Below are 15,743 nucleotides of genomic sequence, written 5' to 3' on the forward strand. Positions count from 1 at the left end.
AATATATTGGCCATTCTTTCACTATCAATTGGCCAAAATCCTGGAACTCCCTCCCGAACAGCACTGTGGGTGTTCTTCACAATAAGAAGTCTCACAACACCAGGTTAAGGTCCAACTGGTTCATTTGATAGTAAACCCACAAGCTTTCGGAAACGCTGTTCCTTCTCAGGTGTGTGGAAAGTTCAGTGTTCCTACACCACATGGACTGTAGGAACACAGTGTTCCTACACCACATGGACTGTAGGAACACAGTGTTCCTACACCACATGGACTGTAGGAACACAGTGTTCCTACACCACATGGACTGTAGGAACACAGTGTTCCTACACCACATGGACTGCAGTGGTTCAAGAAGGCGGCTCACCACCACCTTCCCGTGGGCAATTAGGAATGGGCAATAAACGCTGGCCTACCCGTGATCCTCTGAAAGAATAAAATAAATTCAAAGGGAATCAATGTAACACCCGATTATGAAGGAAAAGAAGGTTAAATTGGTTAATTGTGAACTAATATCAGTTACGGTCAAATGCTTAAATTAGTAAGAATTTAGTTTGGAGATTAATGAAGGAAAGCTAATCTGGATTTGTTATAAAGATCAGGTTTTCAAATCATAGAATCTACAGTGCAGAAGGAGGGTACTTGGTCCATCGAGCCTGCGCCGACAACAATCCCAACCAGGCCCCATCCCCGTAACCCTGCTCATCCCCCTGACACTAAGGAGCAATTTAACATGGTGAATCCAGCTAACCCACACATCTCTAGACTGTGGGAGAAAACCGGAGCACCCGGAGGAAACCCACGCAGACACTGGGAGAACGTGCAAACTCCACACAGACAGTGACCCAAGCTGGGAATTGAATCCGGGTCCCTGGCATTGTGAGGCAGCAGTGCTAACCACTGTGCCACCCTCTTACAATTACAAAGGTAATTGAGGTTTTAGAAAAAGTGACTGATGAAGACTGTATTGTGTATTTCATATATGCAGCTTGTTACAGGGTGGGTAGTAAGACACGCAATGATATGAATTAACAGAGACATCTAGGGATTCAAGTAAATTGTGCTAGAAATTGTGCCATGAAAATTTTTCCGTCACACTAGGTGTGAAAGGATACAGTTCACCCACAGAGCAAGTTCCATGAGGTTTTAGATATTATGCTGTCGGCCAAGTGTGAAGGATCCACTGGAGAAGAAGAGTTGAATCTTAGACTGGTAATGCCACTGAACATCAAAGGGAGATGGTTAGATCCTTTCTGCCTGGTGCTGGTGTTCAGGATCAGTATGGAGAGGTGGGGATGGAGTGGAGTGGGGTCAAGAGTTGGCTACTTGATAAGAGTTTGAGAAGGGTAGTGGCAGCACGGTGGCACAGTGGTTAGCACTGCTGCCTCACAGCGCCAGGAACACAGGTTCGATTCCCAGCTTGGGTCACTGCGTGTGGAGTTTGCACACTCTCCCCGTGTCTGCATGGGTTTCCTCCGGGTGCTCCGGTTTCCTCCCAAAGTCTGAAAGACTTGCTGGTTAGGTACATTAGCCATGCTAAAATTCTCCCTCAGTGCATCTGAACAGGCACGGGAGTGTGGCGACCAGGGGATTTTCACAGTAACTTCATTGCAGTGTTCATGTCAGCTGACTTGTGACTAATAAATCAACTTTTTCTTCCACAACAGGGATTGGGGGTTAGCGTGGGGCAACAGGCAAGAACATGGAAGGCAGGGCATACCCAAAAAGATTAAGGGCAGATTCAGCTGTGGGTGAAAGATATCTCTTGCTAGCTGCCTGTCCATTATGGTGAGCGATGCCACAGGGAATGGCTGGGACATCTTTTAAAGGAAAACTGAGGAAGAATTTGAAGAAAACAGAGGGACAGGACTATGGAGAGAGCAAAGAGAGACAGCACACTATGAACCTCTAAAACTTCGAAACTGCAGGCTTCTATAATTCTGTAAGTGATGGATCATTCATTCCTCCCCCATTCCCCATTTGCAAACTAAACAAAAAGTGTTTCTGATATTAGCCAACCACACACTCCAATCTTCAACTCATTTCCACAGATACTTTGTGTAACAATTAGAACATTCTAAAACAATAATCTATGGCTTGTTACATTTTTTCCAAGGTCCATTGCAAACAATAGATGTATTTACAATGATCTGCAATGAAAATACCTAAATCTACTTTCAACACCAATCAAAGCAGTGTTCTTTTAAAAAAAACACATTCACCAGTTGATTTGAATCTCAGCATTGAATTGAATCACGTACAATTTGCATATCCTTTAGAAAAAAAATAATTTTCTCCACAGACCCCAATTACTTAGCAATAACCTGTATTTAAACAGTGTTATGAAAGTACAGTCCAGCTTCCCCAACAACCTGCAGGAATATTAAACTTTTTTTAAGGAGCTTTTGAAGGTATTCTTTAAGGAAATAAGTAAGAGGGAGGCAATGGCCGAGTGATATTATTGCCGGACTATTAATCCAGGAACTCAGCTAATGTTCCGGCAACACGCGTTCGAATCCCACCACGGCAGATGGTGGAATTTGAATTCAACAAAAGAAAAACCTGGAATTAAGAATCTACTGATGGCCGTGAAACTATTGTCGATTGTCGGAAAAACCCATCTGGTTCACTAATGTCCTTTCGGGAAGGAAATCTGCCATCCTTACCTGGCCTGGCCTACATGTGACTCCAGAGCCACAGCGATATGGTTGACTCTCAACTGCCCTCTGAAATGGCCTAGCAAGCCATTCAGCTCAAGGGCAACGAGGGATGGGCAATAAATGCTGGCCAGCCAACGACATACATGTCCCACGAATGAATAAAAATATAAATAATCACAATAACCAAAAGATGGCAGATGTCTCTGTGGATTGGACTGACAGATCTTCCTGGTAGTATCTGAAATTTCACACCTGAAGAGGTGTCAACTAGGCATGGTGGCACAACATTTAGCACTGGTGCCTCACAGCTCCAGGGACCCAGGTTCAATTCTGGCCTTGGGTCACTGTCCGTGTGGAGTCTGCACATTCTCCCCATGTCTGCAGGGGTTTTCTCCACATGCTCTGGTTTCCTCACACACTCAAAAGATGATTGATTGATAATGGTAAATTGCCCCTTAGCTTCAGGGTTGGGGGGGAGGTGCGGGTAAGTATGCGGAATCATGTGTGGACCCCAGACAGCCCCCGGCTTTAAAACAGAGACTCCATTTACTATTTTTTCAACCAAGAACACTCAGTTGGTGAGCTGTGATCTCTGGGCAGCTTTGTGGTTTCATGTTGAGCTTTCCAAAAAAAAATTGGAACCATGAAACTGTCTGAAGTTTGGAAGCAGCAGTGCAGCAACCAGTGAAACTGACCTGACAGACTGGCTTTAAAAAAAAAACCATTAGAACTCTCAGCTTGAAGATTGCAATGTTTTTAAAAGTTCGTCTTTCAGATGTGAGGCTGGTTGCTCAGGCTGGGGGAGCAATAAGAAATCCCATTTAGAGCAACGTGTCCAGCACCATACCCACCATCCCCACCCCCCACACCCCTGCCACTCTCTCCTCCTCCCCCGCCAAATCATACTAGACAAACAAGCTTGTTATTAATTAATGTCCTGCAGAGTTCAATGCACTTGCTTTTAATCAGCCATTGTAGTCCCTGTGGTATTATTAAGGAACTCACTCAGCTATGGTTAGTAGATGTCTGGAGGAGTCAATGTGAAGCTCCATGTTGGTGTTCTCCAGCTCCACGAGGCTGCGGCGGATCTCCATTTGTTGCCGAAAAGCGATCATCAGTTGGTCCCTCAGTCGGTCCATCTCGTCACGGTTGTACTGCACCGAATGCTGCTGGACTTCAGCTGAAAGCAAACCACAACATTACGACGGTGAATGGAGTTCGTGGAGGCAACAGGCATTCTCTCTCGCGCGTCTTCCCAAAGTTTTTTTTAAAATTTGATTCCCCCTTCAGTCCTGAAGACTGACAAATGTGGGGTAGCAGGACTCCCTCCCCCCATACCAGGTTATTGGCACCATCTGTCTATTCTAGCAACAGGACTGCTGACAACACAGGCAAGTCTTACTCGGGTGCATTCTTGACCTTAATAAATGATCAGACGAACACTGGCAGAACACACTGACACCTGCGGACATGTTTTAATAACTCAATATTTGGCATGCTGGTTGCACATACACTTTTCTTTCTTGCAGAGATGAAGAAATACAGATTAGGAGAGGGGGGCAGAGTAAAGAATCTACCTGAGTGCTTTGCCGCATTCTACTTTTCCAGGGGAAAGTTACTGAACAAAGAGATCTCGGGGAGAGTTATAGAACAAAGAGATCTCGGGGAGAGTTATAGAACAAAGAGATCTCGGGGAGAGTTATACAACAAAGAGATCTCGGGGAGAGTTATAGAACAAAGAGATCTCGGGGAGAGTTATACAACAAAGAGATCTCGGGGAGAGTTATAGAACAAAGAGATCTCGGGGAGAGTTATACAACAAAGAGATCTCGGGGAGAGTTATACAACAAAGAGATCTCGGGGAGAGTTATAGAACAAAGAGATCTCGGGGAGAGTTATAGAACAAAGAGATCTCGGGGAGAGTCATACAACAAAGAGATCTCGGGGAGAGTTATACAACAAAGAGATCTCGGGGAGAGTTATACAACAATGAGATCTCGGGGAGAGTTATACAACAAAGAGATCTCGGGGAGAGTTATACAACAAAGAGATCTCGGGGAGAGTCATACAACAAAGAGATCTCGGGGAGAGTTATAGAACAAAGAGAACTCGGGGAGAGTGATAGAACAAAGAGATCTCGGGCAGAGTTATAGAACAAAGAGATCTCAGGGGTACATGTTCATAGCTCCTTGAAAGCGGAGTCACAGGTGGACAGAATGGTGAAGACGGCATTCAGCATGCTTGGTTTCATTGGTCAGGACATTGGGACGTCTTGTTGAAGTTGTACAAGACATTGGTAAGGCTGCACTTGGAATACTGTGTCAGCCTGTTATACAAAGGATACTATTAAACTGGAAAGAGTGCACAAAAGATTTACTAGGATGCTACTGGGACTTGATGGTTTGAGTTATAAGGAGAGGCTGATAGATTGGGACTTTTTTCTTTGGAACATAGAAAGCTGAGGGGTGATCTTATAGAGGTCTATAAAATAATGAGGCGCATAGATCAGCTAGCTAGTCAACATCTTTTCCCAAAGGTAGGGGAGTCTAAAACTAGAGGGCATGGGTTTACGGTGAGAGGGCAGAGATACAAAAGGATCCAGAGGGGCAACCTTTTCACTCAGAGAGTGGTGAGTGTCTGGAACAAGTTGCCAGAGGTAGTCGTAGAGCCGGGTACAATTTTGTCTTTTAAAAAGCGTTTAAACAGTTACATGAGTAAGATGGGTATTGAGGGATATGGGCCAAATGTGGACATTGGGACTAGCTTAGGAGTTTAAAAAAAAGGACGGCATGGACAAGTTGGGCCGAAGAACCTGTTTCCATGCTGTAAACTTTGATGACTCTATGGCTAAGAAAATTCGGCATGTCAGTATGACTTTCAACAATTTTTATATGTGCACCGTACAAAGTATCCTTTCTGGTTGTATCACAGCTTGGTATGGCTCCTGTTCTAAGACTGCAAGAAACTATGAAGAGCTGTGAACAAAGCGCAAACCAGCCTCTCATCCATTGACACTGTCTTGATTTCCCGCTGCCTTGGAAAAGCAGCTAGCACAATCAAGGATTCTGCGCTCTTCCACCTTCTTCCATTGGGAAAAAGATACAATAGTCTGAGGACACATACCAACCGACTCAAACAGCTTCTTCCCTGTTGCTGTCAGAGTTTTGAATGGGCCTACCTCACATTAAGCTGATCTTTCTCTACATCCTAGCTACGACCGTAACACTACCTTCTGCACACTCTCCTTTCCTTCTCTATGAACGGTATGTTTTGTCTGTATAGCGCGCAAGAAACAATACTTTTCACTGAATATTCACACATGTGACAATAATAAATCAAATCCAATCAAATCTATAAACTTCTCTCCATCAAAACAAACACTCTGCAATTAACACCTCTCAAAATCCATGTCTGCTTTTTCAAAGAAATAACCACGGGGCAGGTTTTCCCTTTTGTGTATCTGTGTTCAGCAAAGAGGGCGTAGAGACAGAGCAGTTCGATCTGGTATCTGCTTCAATGCACTACCCTGGGGTTTCCTGCATCATGTAACTGGGTCGGACAGTGTTAGCATATTGGCGAGGTAGGGGGCGTTCCCCACTTACCCCTTTGTACACCTGTGGGAATACCAAACAGAGCGTAGTGGAGATCTGCAGCAGCGGCAAAAAAACCCCAACATTGTCCATAAACAATGCCTCTGCCAGACTGCTTACAACTACTCTCCTGTTCATACCCAAGCCACACTTGCCAGGGAGCAGTCCTGCGCCAAGAGGGCACCTGATACAAGCTAATGGCCTGAGGCCAGGATAATTGATCTAACTCTCCAGCTCTAAGGCATAATACTCCTCTCAAATGCTGTGCCTGTTGGTCTGAGCTGGATTTTGTAAAGGGCTGTGCCCATCAAATCCTGTTTCACACACGCATCCATACATGCGTGCACACACATACACATGTGTGCACTTGTGCACATTCACATGCATACGATCAACATCTTGCCGGCTTACATTTACCCAACTGAATCAGCCACATAAATACTGTGGCTCACAACTGCAGGTCAGAGGCTGGGCAATCTGTTTTGAATAAACCGCCTTCTGAGCGTGATGGAACACTCTCCACTTCTCTGGATGGGTGCAGCTCCAAAAACCCTACAGTACAGGAACCCCACAGTATAGAAAGAGGCCCTTCGGCCCATTGAGACTGCACTGACCACAATTCCACCCAGGCCTCACCCCAATATCCCTACATATTTTACCCATTAATCCCTCTAACCTAAGCATCTCAGGACACTAAGGGGCAATTTTTAGCATTGCCAATGAACCTAACCCGCACATTTTTGGACTGAGGGAGGAAACCGGAGCACCCGGAGGAAACCCCCAAAGACATGAGGAGAATGTGCAAATTTCACACAGACAGTGACCTGAGCCGGGAATCGAATCCAGGTCCCTGGAGCTGTGAAGCAGCAGTGCTAACCATTGTGCTACCGTGCCATGGATGTTGGGATTTGTCCATCTTAGGCTCAGATAACTCTACGAATCACAAATATACAAAGTCCTTATTATACATCTGGACAGCAAAACACACAACACCTTAGAAATGATTCATTGACCAGGAAGGAATGCAGCGCAAATACACCAGAATATTATCAGGGTTAAATTATGAGGAGTGGTGATGCTATCTAAAAAGTTGATTTATTCATGTCACTAGTTGGCTTACATTAACACTGCAATGAAGTTATTGTGAAAATCCCCTAGTCGCCACGCTCCAGCACCTGTTCGGGTACACTAAGAGACAAATTTAGCATGGCCAATGCACCTAACTAGTACATCTTTTGGACTGTGGGAGAAAACTGGAGCACCTGGAGGAAAGCCACACAGATATGGGGAGAAAATGCGGACTCTGCACAGACAGTGCCCCAAGCCAGGAATCAAAGCCAGGTCCCTGGAGCTGTGAGGTAGCAATGCTAACCACTGTGTATCACCCTCTAGGCTTGTATTCCCTGGAATATAAAAGGTTAAGGGAGATTCGATTGAGGTTTTTAGACTCCGAATGGTATTAATAAGGCAGAGAGAGGGAGGGTCTATTGGCACATGGAAGCATCCTAACCTCTGAGGCATAAACTCTCGGTTCAAATCCCACTCCAGCACTTGATAGCCACGTGTTCATAATGTAAACCCTTCTAATAAAAGTTTATTCATTTTAATATGGCAGTGGGAGAGAGAGTAGGAGAATGTCCTGGTTAGCCATGTGCAGAGGGCATTGGGCAAACCATCACAGTGCTTTGTCAACGGTAACCGTAGGCCAATGCCAATGCCCTTTTAAGGCATGGTACTTGAGGGAGGAAGAGGGCAGAAAGAGAAACTTTATCCGTGGGTGGGGCAAGGTTAGAGCAAGGGTGAAAAAAAACTAAAACTTAATTCTAACTCCTTTAAAATATCTATATCTATGTTTTATTTAAGTCTCTTATGGATTTGTCGATAATGGACCCATCATAAATGTGAGGTAATGCATTTTGGAAGGTCTAATATAGAGAGGAAATACACAGTAAATGGCAGAACCCTTAAGAGTAGTGATAGGCAGAGGGATCTGGGTGTACAGATACACAGGTCACTGAAAGTGGCAATGCAGGTGGAGAAGGTAGTCGTGCTTGCCTTCATTGGCCAGGGTATTAAGTTTAAAAACTGGCATGTCATTTTGCAGCTTTACAGAACCTTAGGTAGATTGCACTTGGAATACAGTGTTCAATTCTGCTCGCCACATTACCAGAAGGATAGGGAGGCTTTGGAGAGGCTACAGAAAAGATTGACCAGGATGTTGCCTGGTATGGAGGGCCTTAGCTATGAGGAGAGGTTGGACAAACTTGGTTTGTTCTCACTGGAACGACGGAGGTTGTGGGGCAACCTGATAGGAGTCTACAATATTATGAAAGGCATGGACAAAATGGTCAGAAGCTTTTTCCCAGGGTGAAAGAGTCAACAACTAGGGGGCATAGGTTTAAGGTGTGAGGGGTAATGTTTAAAGGAGATGTACAAGGCAAGTTTTTTAGACAGAGGGTAGTGGGTGCCAAGAACTTGCCACCAGGGAGGTAGTGGAAGCAGATACGATAGTGACTTTTAAGGGATATCTTGACAAATACATGAATAGGATGGGAATGGAGGGATATGGTCCCCGGAAGTTCAGTTGAGTTCAGTTCAGTTGAGCAGCATGGTCAGTGCAGGCTTGGAGGGCCAAAGGGCCTGTTCCTGTGCTGTAATTTTCTTTGTTCTATATGATCTTTCTGTATCTAACCCTAACCCTCTCTGTAACCACATTACATTCTGCACCCTCCTCTTTCCTTTTCCTCGATGTGACAACAACATATCAAATCAAATCAAAGTTTAAAATCAGAGCCAAGAAACAATTCTTCAGGCAAAGAAAGGCAGGTGGAACTCACGCCCACATAACAGTCAAATATGCTAATTAATTGAACAATTTAGAAGCTGAGAGCAATAGATTTTCCCTAGCCAGTGGTATTAAAGGATACAGAGCCAAGAGTGATCTCACTGAGTGGCAGAACAGGCTCCGGGGATGATTTATCTTCTCCAGTTCCACAGGGTACCTCAGTCCCACAGGAGTCCTCCACGCTGACAAGTTGTACAGTTTTAGCCGGTTAAACCCCAGTAATACCCGTACGTGTTTGCAAGCTCCCTAAAGCTTGGCACTTGAGATTCGCTAACCAGGATGAGCAGCTAAGGGACTAGGGTTAACAGAAAGTCTACCTGCACTGGGCTCCTCACAATCTGACTGAGAGACACAAAGACCCAGTGATGGATTTCTGTAATTATCAGGCAGTCAGGGGACTGCAAGGAACCGCCGAGCTGTGTCGTGGGCTTTTAAACATGCCCTTAACAAAACATGAAATCCCTTTTAATGTTGTAGATGCAGGTATGTTTTTAACTATGTGTGTGTAATATCATAGACTTAGGATCTTTTAGAAAACAAATAGCACAATCATTTTTGAAACTCTCACACCTCGTGTAATACTGCAGAATGTGGTGTAAGTTTACAACATGGGTGGCACAGTGGTTAGCACTGCTGCCTCAGAGCGCCAGGGACCCGGGTTCGATTCCTGGCTTGGGTCGTTGTCTATGAGGAGTTTGCACATTCTCCCCATGTCTGCGTGGGTTTCCTCCAGGTGCTCCGGTTTCCTCCCACACTCCAAAGATGTGCGGGTTAGATGGATTGGCCATGCACAATTGCCTCTTAGTGTCAGGGGGATTAGCTAGGGTAAATGCATGGGGTTCCGTGGATAGGGTCTGGGTGGGATTGTGGTCGGTGCAGACTCGATGGGCTGAATATTCTCCTACTGCTCTGCAGGGATTCAATGATTCTAATACAGGGTAACAGCGGATCGAAATATCAAGACATGCTCACAAGTCAGCACTGGTAAATGTGAACCAATTGAAAAAATGTAGTGGATATTGAGTGCCATTAAATTTAAAACACCTCGGGGTGGGATTTTACAGCCTTGCTTGTCCCAAAACCGTAAAATTCCCCCTGAGATCAGTGGACCTTTCCATTGTTCCGCTTTGATTCCCAGGGCAGGAAAATTCCAGCCTCAGGGTCTGACACACCAGAGAATACTTATTATCACCGGTAGATTTCTCATGGTATTACTCTTACTAAGTTAAAGGATATAGGCCTGGATTTTGTCGACCGTTTGTCATTCAGGGTGGCACAGTGGTTAGCACTGCTGCCTCACAGTAAGAAGTCTGACAACTCCAGGTTTAAGTCCAACCGATTTATTTGATAGTAAACTCACAAGCTTTCGAGGTTAACCTCTTCGTCAGCAGAACTCGCCATTCACCTGATGAAGAGGTTAATCTCGAAAGCTTGTGAGTTGACTATCAAATAAATTGGTCGGACTTAAACCTGGTGTTGTCAGACTTGTTGCTGTGTTTACCCAGGTCCAACGCCGGCATCTCCACATCATCACTACTATCGGTCTCACAGCATCAGGGACCCGGGTTCGGTTCCCAGCTTGGGTGACTGTCCACACAGAGTTTGCACATTCTCCCCATGTCTGCGTGGGTTTCCTCCCACAGTCCAAAGACATGCTGGTTAGGTGCATTGGCCATGCTCAGTGGACCTGAACAGGCACCGGAGTGTGGCGACTAGGGGATTTTCACAGTAATTTCATTGCAGTGTTAATGTAAGCCCACTTGAGACACTAATAAATAAACTTTACTTTGAAAAAGTGTCCAAACTTTTGGTCTTCATTAGTCTTAAGTCCCATGGAGGTTAACAGGGCAAATATAATGTTTGAATATTCCCATGAAGAATCTAGTTTGATTTTGCTGATGTTATCTGATTTGAAAAGTCAGAATGGCCCTTTTCAAAATCGTCAAATCTGCAAACTTGCGACTAACCCTAAGTGCTTGCCTTTTTGTTGTGGGCTGGATCTGCATTTTGGGGCCACCATTCACACAAAAGTGGACGCTCCTGCTCAAAATGACCTGACTTCTCACACTTCCCAGCCTACCTTGGATGTCCCTGATATTTGCTTTTTCAGATTTTCTCCGCTCTGGCCCTTGCTCGTCGATCTTCAGCTTCAGCCGCTCAATCTCCTTCCTCAGATCAGCGATGATGTTGGTGTACTGCGTGATGTGGTACGAGATATTCAGCAGGTTCCGTTTCACCTTCAAAGTGCAATGAGTCTCCCGTTACAAACTTGTGAGATTATAGATTGACCGCAAGTGCCTGGAACAGCACGGTGGCATAGTGATTAGCACTGCTGCCTCACAGCGCCAGGAACCCGGGTTCAATTCCCGGCTTGGCTCACTGTCTGCATGTTCTCCCCAGGTTTCCTCCAGGTGCTCTGGTTTCCTCCCACAGATGAAAAGATGTGCAGGTTAGGATGATTGGCCATGCTAAATTGACCCTCGTGTCAGGCGAATTAGCAGGATAAATTAAGGAATTTAGGGAATGGGGTCTGGGTGGGATTGTGGTCGGTACAGGCTCAATGGGCTGAATGGCCTCCTTCTGCACTGTAGGGATTTTATTACAGGTTGGTCAACATCTGCCAGAGAGGTGGCAATAACTGGAACACACTGTGCAGCACAATCTGTGTCATTGGGCAGAACAATGAGAGCAACTTAACATGATGGAAGCGGATAACAGTGTAATTTGCTAAATTATGCACTCGCTGCTGGCAGTTAACAGTTCTTATGTCGCCTCAACCTCACCTAATCTTTCCTTTTCCAGCTTCTAGCTTGGCTGTGAACATTATCATTTCCTGTTTCAATATCAGACTTCTTTTACCTCCAATAAAACAGCAAAGAAATCTCATTCTGTCTGGGCTGAAATAAACTAGGTGATAATCTGTGGCAGGGACATCAACACAAACCCTTTAATACAGTTCTGAGCGAGCATTGCAATATCATCTCTCTTCCAGTGATATGATTGGGGCTCTTGTCTACCTGATTAGGTAAATGTTAACGATCCCATGACACTACAGGTAAATTCTCTCCAGTGTTCAGTACAATAGCGTCTTAGAAATCATAGAAACCCAACAGTACAGAAAGAGGCCATTCAGCCCATCGAGTCTGCACCAACCACAATCCCACTCAGGCCCTACCCCCTGTATCCCTACATACTAACCCACTAATCTCTCTAACCGACGCATCTCAGGACACGAAGGGCAATTTTTTAGTATAACCTAGCCCACACATCTTTGGACTGTGGGAGGAAACCGGAGCACCCAGAGCAAACCCACGCAGATACGAGGAGAATGTGCAAACTCCACACAGATAGTGGCCCGAGCCAGGAATCAAACCCAGGTCCCTGGAGCTGTGAAGCAGCAATGCTGACCACTGTGCTACCGTGCCATCCTACCTGGTTACCTGGTTATTGTCTCTCTGCTTGGTACAATATCTCCATTCCTTCACTGCCTGCGGTCAAAATCCTGGAACTCATGCCCTAACAGCACTCTGGGTGTGCCATGGCTGCAATGGTTCAAAGTGGAGTCACAGGTGGACAGGGTGGTGAAGAAGGCATTCGGCATGCTGGGTTTCATTGGTCAGAACACTGAATACAAAAGTTGGGACGTCTTGTTGAAGTCATACAAAACTTTGGTAAGGTCATACTTGGAAATACAGTGTGCAATTCTGGTCACCCTATTATAGAAAGGATATTATTAAACTAGAAAGAGTGCAGAAAAGGTTGACTTGGATGCTACTGGGACTTGACGGTTTGACTTATAAGGAGAGGCTGGATAGACTGGGGCTTTTTTCTCTGGAGCGTAGGAGGCTGAGGGGTGATCTTATACAGGTCTATAAAATAATGAGGGGCACAGATCAGCTAGATAGTTAATATCTTTTCCCAAAGGTCAGAGAGTCTAAAACTAAAGGGCATAGGTTTAAGGTGAGAAGGGAGAGATACAAAAGAGTCCAGAGGGGCAATTTTTTCACAGAGGGTGGTGAGTGTCTGGAACAAGCTGCTAGAGGTAGGAGTAGAGCAGGTACAATTTTGGCTTTTACAAAGCAATTAGACAGTTACATGGGTCAGATGGGTATAGAGGGATATGGGCCAAGTGCGGACCATTGGGACTAGCTTAGTGATAAAAACTGTGCAGCATGGACAAGTAGGGCTGAAGGGCCTGTTTCCATGCTATAACCCTCTATGACTCTATAAAAACAAAATACTGCGGATGCTGGAATCTGAAACAAAAACAGAAAAAGCTGGAAAATCTCAGCGGGTCTGACAGCATCTGTGGGGAGAGTATCGAGTCTGAATGCTCTGACGAAGGGTCATCCAGATTCGAAACGTTGGCTCTATTCTCTCTCCACACAGGCTTTCAGACCCACTGAGATTTTCCAGCATTTTCTGTTTTTGCTGCAATGGTTCAGACATTGGCTCACTCCCACCTTCTCAGGGGCAATTGGGAAACAAATGCTGACCTTGGCAGTAACACTCAGACCCAGAGTAAAACAAAGTGAATGAGTTATTTCAGAGATTAAAGATGTGAAACTGAAACTCTTGGGCTTTGGAGAACTCTGCATTGCCTTGAGCTGGGCATTCCACTCCGGGCTGCTATCTAGTGAGCTCTGTTGAAGGTGCTTTTGTGTGGCTGCTGTGTGGGTAGAGCAGTGAAGTGCTGTGGAATTAAATAGCTTTCCAACACTCAATTTCTACACTTAGCTAAGCAGAAAATTAAGCAGAAATAATAACCTGAGTGGTCTGTCAGAAAGCTGCATGCACCAGGAAAGCAAGAAACAACAAGAGCCTTCAGCAGACAATCAGGGTGTGGTCCTGGGAGGGGAGGGGGTAAATAGAAGATAGGGAATCCACTCTTTGTTTTGTTCATCTGTGGGACATGGTGTCACTGGCTGGCCCGTATTTATTGCCCATCCCTAGTTACCCTTGAGAAGGTGATGGTGAGCTGCCTTCTTGAATCGCTGCAGTCCACGTGCTGTGGGTTGATCCACAACATCATTCGGGAAGGGATTCCAGGATTTTGACCCAACAACTGCGAAGGAACGGTGATATATTTCCGAGCTAAGACGGTGAGTGCCTTGGAGGGGAGCTTGCAGGTGGTGGTGTTCCCATGTGTCTGCTGCCCTTGTCCTTCTACATGGAAGTGGTCGTGGGTTTGGAAGGTGCTACTAAGGATCTTTGGTGAATTGCTATAGTGCATCTTGTAGGTAGTACACACTGCTGCTACTGAGTGTTGGTGGTGCAGGGGTTCAGTGTTTGTCGATGTAGTGGGCTGCTTTATCCTGGATGGTGTTAAGCCTCTTGAGTGTTGTTGGAGCTGCACCCGTCCACGCAAGTGGGGAGTATTCCATCACACTCCTGACTTGTGCTTTGTAGATGGTGGACAGGCTTTGGAGAGTCAGGAGGTGAGTTACTCACCACAGTATTCCTAGCCTCTGACCTGTGTAACTCTGTGCTACCCCTACTGAATATTTGCCATCAAGTTCAAGTGGAGCTCTGTTGCCAATCACTCTTTGGCAATATTAACAACTGAGGGATACATGTATATGCACCAATATCCTGCTTCCACAATATTTCACAACTTTGTATGGTTCAGTCATGTTTTAATGTGGATTCCCATTCAAGCATCTTCTACTCCCTTCCCTGTCCTCTGTTTTCCAGGAAGGGTTAGTACAACCGGGATTTAAAACCCGTTCCAATCAACACGTCAACTCATCCATACCCGGGTTTTAATGTTCTTCGCACGGTCTGCGTACATAAGGGTGTTCCTCGATTCCTCAAAAGAGGTGCTGGCAGGGCTGATGTGGGCGATCATAACCGTCCTGCTGTTTCCGCCCAGCGAGTCCTGTAACAAACCAAAGAAAATTAATGTTCGCCTCAAACTCCAGAGTTCAGGAGTGTGGCTTGCTGAGGAGAAATTTGGAACCCGTATCCTTGGCACAATGGATTGGCAGCAGGGTGGATCAAACTGTCAGGTACACGGCCTTATCCACACTCAGTCTGGATTGCAAGTTAATTAAACTGAACAGCCATAGCTCACAAGACTCTCTTTTTGTGCCAGTAGTTCCCCAGTGTTGAGATGAGTGTGAGGGGGAGGATGTTCCCCTGCCATCATAGGACATAGGAATAGGCACTTTGGCCCAATCGGTCCATGCCAACTATGGTGCTCTCCCAACTAGCCCCAATTGCCCGTGTTTGGCCCATATCCCTCTAATCCTTTCCCATCCACGTACTTAACCAAATACTTTTTCTATGCTGCTATTGAACCTTCCTCAGCCACTTTCTCTGGCAGCTTATTCCACGTACACATCACTGTCTGTATGAAGAAGTTGCCCCTCAGGTTCCTTTTAAATCTTTCCCCGCTCACCCTAAACCTATGCCCTCTAATTTTCAGTTTCCCTTCCCTGGGAAAAAGACCGTGTACATTCGTCCTGTCTACGCCTCTCATGATTTTATATACCTCAGTAAGGTCACCCTCTCATTCTCCTACATTCCATGGAATAAAGCCCTAGCCTGGCCCACCTCCTCCTATAACTCAGGCCCATTAGTCCTGGCAACGTTCTCGGAAAATCTTCTTTGCATTCTTTCCAATGGCTTTCCTATAATAAGGTGACCAAA

The 15,743-nt window shown here is 45.5% G+C and overlaps 1 protein-coding gene across 3 annotated transcripts in view; it reads right to left on the reverse strand.

Moving 5' to 3' along the window:
- The window catches only part of LOC145354813 (kinesin-like protein KIF19), a 159,338-nt gene that overhangs the window by 65,917 nt on the left and 77,678 nt on the right, over positions 1–15,743 (reverse strand). For all 3 annotated transcript variants that reach the window (XM_080206312.1, XM_080206313.1, XM_080206311.1), the window contains exons 9-11: positions 14,848–14,970; positions 11,173–11,329; positions 3,663–3,837 (exon numbers count right to left, since the gene is read on the reverse strand). In XM_080206312.1, the coding sequence (XP_080062438.1) occupies positions 3,663–3,837; positions 11,173–11,329; positions 14,848–14,970 (455 nt within the window). The remainder of the gene's footprint in view (positions 1–3,662; positions 3,838–11,172; positions 11,330–14,847; positions 14,971–15,743) is intronic.

This window comes from Carcharhinus amblyrhynchos, chromosome 18 (assembly GCF_965287045.1).
Source record: "Carcharhinus amblyrhynchos chromosome 18, sCarAmb.v2.hapA, whole genome shotgun sequence".
Classification (NCBI taxonomy): Eukaryota; Metazoa; Chordata; class Chondrichthyes; order Carcharhiniformes; family Carcharhinidae; genus Carcharhinus; species Carcharhinus amblyrhynchos.